The sequence below is a fragment of the Schistocerca americana genome, chromosome X (genome assembly GCF_021461395.2).
Source record: "Schistocerca americana isolate TAMUIC-IGC-003095 chromosome X, iqSchAmer2.1, whole genome shotgun sequence".
Classification (NCBI taxonomy): Eukaryota; Metazoa; Arthropoda; class Insecta; order Orthoptera; family Acrididae; genus Schistocerca; species Schistocerca americana.
This window is the reverse complement of record NC_060130.1, coordinates 810298208-810304393: the sequence shown is the minus strand read 5'-3', so window position 1 is coordinate 810304393 and position 6186 is coordinate 810298208. Positions and strand designations below refer to the sequence as shown.

The 6186-nt window shown below is 36.0% G+C and overlaps 1 protein-coding gene across 1 annotated transcript in view; it reads left to right on the top strand.

The window, feature by feature from the left end:
* Window positions 1–209: 209 nt before the first annotated feature.
* The window catches only part of LOC124555488 (mothers against decapentaplegic homolog 3-like), a 223072-nt gene continuing 217095 nt past the window's right edge, over window positions 210–6186 (top strand). Inside the window, exon 1 of the mRNA XM_047129411.1 lies at window positions 210–860. Coding sequence (XP_046985367.1) covers window positions 664–860 — 197 coding nt within the window. The 5' untranslated portion in view covers window positions 210–663. The remainder of the gene's footprint in view (window positions 861–6186) is intronic.

Sequence of the window (6186 nt, the reverse complement as noted above, 5' to 3'; positions counted from 1 at the left end):
ACCTTATATTTTTGATAACGTTTCATAGCCACTAAGTGGGTCTTTTTTTCGTAGTCAATGGATCGCGATAACCGCAAAGCGAGGCAACAATGATTTGTCATACGTCTCTCAAGGTGTATAACGTGACCCATAACGCATTTCTAAATCTGTATGTGAAAACTTCTTTCTTTACGAGGAACTTTAATCACAATGTATTTTTAAATATGGATCATATAACCGAAGTACCGAACTGTTTGTCACAGTGAAAGTTCGTGTTTATGCAAAAACAATTAGGGCCAATTTCAGTTTGTCAATGTTGGCTGTATGTTTTGCTGCCAATCGTCTGTTAGTAAGCTAAGGTAGAAGGTGTAGGCTGTAGTGTATATTTTCGTGTGTTGAGAAGGTGGATGCGTGTTGCTGGAAAAAGAACCAGTGCTGCGAAAGACTTGTTTTTTTTTCTTCTTTTTTTTCGACGGTCGCGTTCACAAGTCGTTTTTGTTGTATCTCTTACGCACTATAAATAAATCACTTGTCGAATTTAGTTTGTGTGACAGTAATGCATTTATTTTATGCAAAAATGTTTCATAAAATAACGTGAATGCAGGATATGCCTGATGACATTTGTTCCGCGGTGTTGATTAGAAACACAAGTTTGGAATTCCGACACCAGGACTGAGTGTGACTATGACGTCTATGCTCCCGTTTACACCTCCAATTGTGAAAAGATTATTAGGGTGGAAGAAAGGGGAAGGCGAGGATAAGTGGAGCGAGAAAGCAGTGAAAAGTTTAGTGAAGAAACTGAAAAAGACAGGAGGATTGGAAGAACTCGAGAAAGCAATTACAACACAAGACATCAATACCAGATGCATCACCATCCCTAGGTAAGTGTAACCGAGAAAGTTTCAGTTACAGAATATGACTTACAAACGACATATAGCTTGTGAAATCTTCAGCAATTGAGAAATTTTCTGTTTTCGGTACTTTTCTCGTCATTTGTTTATAAATGGCAAACAATCTTTCTGAAGCAAAACGTGACTTTTTAACTCCTTCGTCGCCTCTTTGAAGGTACTATTTGATCGCTTGTAGATAGTAAATCTCTAAGCTATCTGCCTCTCAGACTACTTTAAAGGTCCATGTTATTTGTGGACTGTGAAGTGTATTTACAAAATTCACTAGGTGCTGTAAGCCCTCTCCACCCTTACGCTCATAAAACTCGTTGTTTGGACAACATTGTAAAAGAAAAAAAAAAATTATTGATTTTGTTTTATTTTGCAGTTGAACACAATACAGTTTATATTAGTGTTACTACTTGGAACTTGTGCACTATATTATCATGCTGTAACAAAGATCTCTCTAAAATGTTCTTTGACAATTGTACTCAATAACTCTTACTACCGAAAATATCCTTGTATATTAATAGATCCAAGTAAAGAACAGAAGAGCATGCCATCCATAAAGATAGTATAACGTGTATGTATTTGAGTAAACTGTCTATTGTATCATTCAAACACATGTACAATTGTCACAAACGGATTGTAATTACCATGAGGGAAGTGTCATAGGATGTATGCTAGAAATTAGGTAAGCATAATGTACTAATGAAGGTTTTGAATTTTGGTTTAAAAATCTGATATGAGATACTAAAAACTGATCATATGTTGTGTTATTTTGAAATGGAAGATAGCATGTTTCATTGATTACATTAAACACTGTGTTTAGAGAGGCTCCAAAAAGAAATATTCATGCTTTATACATTGTGTCACCTACATGTACTGCATTGGTATCGGAAAGGGATATAGTGATCAATAAGAAATTTATTCTGTTATTGTGCTTCTTAAAATCAAATAAATAATCAAAACTGTGGTAACACAACAAAAATTGTTTGTTTAAGCTTGAACAGTATCTTTATTAAGACATATTTTCCATGTTTGGAAGGATGAAGGAATATCTACTGTATAATAGTGTAGGACCTTTGTGTCTTGTGCATCGTAATGAAGTGTTTATAGTACAGATGCAACAAAGGTTCCATAAATTCATAAACCAGAATTGAGTTTTTGCATACAAGTGTTATGCATCACAAATCTTGTTATACTGGCATGCTGCTATATTACTCTATTTATTTCTAAATGTTTTGTGTTAGTGAATTTCATATTATTTGTTGTTTAAAAACTGAGAGATGTTGCAATTTATTTTATAAAAGGGGCATTTGTGGCTTTGATGTTTTCCGTAAATGTGGTCCTGTAACCTGGAAGACATTTCAAAGTGTAAGACTAAAATAAATTGGTCCAGTAAAGAGTCCCATTATTGCTCATCTATGTCAACTTCAGTGTGGAGTTTTTGAATTGATTGATTATTTATTCATCTTATTGAGTATATCAGTACATTTTTGTACAGTTTGTATGGGATGTGGAAGATGTATCATTGCAAAATAAACATAAATATCAGGGAGAGATCAGCTATTTACAAAATGAACAAACATAACAAAGTTACAATTTGTAATATCTAAAAAATTAGAATGTTTGTAGTCATATGAATTCTGGTTTGTGGGCTACAGCATGCAGACCCTAAATAGCTATGCTTAAGTTACATATACACAAACAAATTATATGAATTTAAAGCATTGGAACTTTGTTTCTAGAAATTCTTTATAGAGTTTATTCATCTTTGAACATTTTACATGATATCGGTGTAAATGTTTACATATAATGCTAAGAGACATAAGGCATGTAAAATTTCATAATATTGACATCAGTGACACATTACTACTGATAATGTGACAATTATGTATGCAGAAACTTTTTAACCAACTATTTGTTACAACTTACTACAACAGTAATTAGTCAGAACTTTGTCACTTAAATGTGATTTCTCATACACTTTTAGCGAGTAGTATGCTTTCTTCGTAAACCACTGCAAAAATAATTTTAAATGTACTGTAGGGGGGTCGACAGAAGCGTCCGATCCCACGCGTCGGCTTTGACCAGTGACGTCATGACGGCGCAGAGTTTGGTTTGAGTGTGGCTGTCTCCAGTTCTGTTTTATCTTACTTTATTTACTTTTCTGATCTGTTCGTTCTATCCCGTGAGATTTTTTTTTTTAAAAGACAAATAACACTAATCAGCTACTGAACCATCTTTATCTTCTATCGGTTGCAGGGGTTACGAACCCTGGGGAAGTGGGTGGGTATTCATGCATGGCTGTCTTCACTTACACATTGTAGCTACGCAAGGCGTCTAAATTTGTTTATATTTAGTTTGCCCCCCACCCCAAACACCCCATTTCCCGTGCTTGTCCCGTTAGTGTCATTAGGCTTCTTGCGGAAAGTGTGTGTGTGTTTGTTTTTGTTTCCGCCATATTTGTGACGTCATGGGTCAAAGCAGACGGGCGGGATCGGACACTTCCCTATTTCCCTGTAGGGAACAGAATGAGCAGCTTTCAGAAGTCTATTGAAAAATCTGGGACCTAGCAAGCAATGGTATAAATAAAGTATTTTTCGATGTAACATTCATTTCTTTCGTTGATCTAATGGAAATCAGGTCTTTTTGGATATAGTTATATGATTTGATATCTGCTTGGTTTTTTTTTTTTGATAATTTTGTTATTGAGTGGGAAGCTCTATAACCAACTTTTGCTTCTTCTGTTATAAAAGTGGCAATTGACATTTTTCTGTAGGAACTCTAAATGATGAATGGTGAAACAAGTTAAGTTGGTGAGACAAGTTGAGACAACTACATATAGGAATGCTTGGGGAATTTTTAAAACTGTTTGAAAAGTAGACTACTATATTAATGTGTGTTTATAAATAAGAATGTTCTCTTTGTTTAATTGTAAGTGACTCAGATCTGTATTCCTAGAAAATCAACAATACCTTATCACAGACTGGGCACACTATATTTGTTACGAGGTGGACAACCTTGTCAAACAATACTCTTAACGAGAATTTTTTTTCTCTTTGGGTGTTGCCAAACAATACCGTTGACAAGAATTTCTTTTCTCTTTGGGTGTTGCCAATCATGTTCATTTCTTGTGGATTGGCTCTAATACAATTAATAAAAAATCACAATTAACTGTTTTTAAAAGCCTGATCTGTCTATTGAGCTGTGTCATAACCTATGCAAGATTCTGTCAATTGCGGTATTGTCTGCACAGTGTGATGGTTAGCGAGTGATATGAAACTAAATTTATGTTGCATATTAGTTCGATTGTGATTTTACACAGAAATTGTAACATTGTTAGGAGTTTCACACAGTGCTTTGTCTATTGAATTTTTGTGCCTCTAAATTGGAATGATCCTTCAAAGCTTAAATCCTTGTACCTATTTTGAACTTCAGTGTTTCTATATTAGGATAGATCTAGAGCAATCGATAAGGTCAGCCATAGTCAAATGTAAGGAAACATACTCTTTATCTGCACCTGTCTTTTCGTGGAGTTCTGTATCAGTTCCATGCTGAATTGTAAATCATGAGATCTGTGACACTGTTCACTCTGCAATCAGATTTTTCTGTTTCCTCCATAGATTATTCATGCTACATTACAATGATTGTTTACAAAAACCACAGCTGCTGATAACACCTTCTTTGAATTCTTGTCAGGTACGAACAGATGGTCAATTTTCAATTCCCTAACAGAGGTAAATAAGAATGTAGAAATAGAAGTGAAAACACTGATGTATATGTAAAATGGCCTCCATTTCCTTGCAACATCAAATTACGATAAAAATTCAAGCTACCAACTATAACCTTTTGAGCTTTGTCAGGATGTTGTCAAAGAAACTGTGTTCTCCAACAATTATGATCGTTGTATCTCTATTACCACCACTGCCAAAACAACAACAACATGAGGTGTTTGTTTTATGTTTCTTTTCTACTGCAAGACTGGATAACTAATGAGGACATATTGAATCAACTTGGAAAGAAAAGAAATTTATGGCACAGCTTGACTGAAGGAAGGGGATTATTCATAGAACATCCTGAGGCATCAAGGGATCACCAGTTTGTCACTAGAAGACAGGATGGAGTTAAAAAAAATGTAGATGGAATCCGAAGCTTGAATACAGCAAGCAGTTGCAAATCGATGTACGCTGCAGCAGGTGCACGAAATGAAGAGACTTGCACAGGAGAGATTAATGATGTGGAGAGCCACATCAGAACAGTCTTAGGACTGAAGACTATGCCAACGGTCAACAACAACAACAACAACATTCTACCAAAGACAATAACTGATCAGGTTTAAAATGGTTCACACCAAATTCAACCTAACCTTAGAAAATACATCTTGTTTAAGTCCACACTACTAGAAGTGAAGAATGGCAGTGTGCTCTAAATGTAGGGAAATGTATGTTAATACAAATAAATTTTGTGTGCTGCACGACACAGTCATGTCGATTAAATATCTGGGCATAGAAAAGGGAATGGGCATACCAGGACAGTTGTAGTGAAAGTGAATGGTTGACTTCAGTTTATTGAGAGAATTTTAGGAAAGTGCAGCTCATCTACATAAGGACCACGTATAGAACGCTAGTGCCACCCATTCTCAGGTACTGCTCTAGTGTGCGGAATCCACACCAGGTTGCATTAAAGGAAGGCATTAAAGCAATTTAGAGGGGTGCTGCTAGATTTGTTACTTGCAGATTCGATCAATGCTTTGTAAAATCACATGGAAGCAGGGACGATGACGCTTGTGTTGTGAGGCACTATTCAGAAAATTTAGATAACTGACATTGAAGCTGACTGCATAACAATTCTACTGCCGCCAATGTAAAGACCCCAAATGTAAGAGAAATTGGCGCTCGTATGGAGGCATATAGACGATGGTTTTTCCTTCCCTCCATTTGCGAGCGGAACAGGAAAGGAAATGACTCGTGGTGGTACAAAATACCTTCTACCATGCACCAGACAGCGGGTTGTGGAGTGTGTATGTAAATGTAGATGATATCCAGGACAGTGACACAAAGAATTTTTGTTGAGAACCTTACGCAATGTCCCTCCTCCATTGCTGGCCAAACACTGGCAGTGAAAATTTCCACCACTAGGATTCTCACTGGCGTACATCAGAGTCAAGTGCCACGGCATGAGTGTGTATTCACGACATCAGCTTTGGAGGTGGGAAGTCGTTACATTACTTGAAAAGCAGCTGAATAACATATTAAGAAAATAAACTTGTTTTTAATAGAGTAGCAGTGTTTCTGTTAATTATGGTACTTTAGGT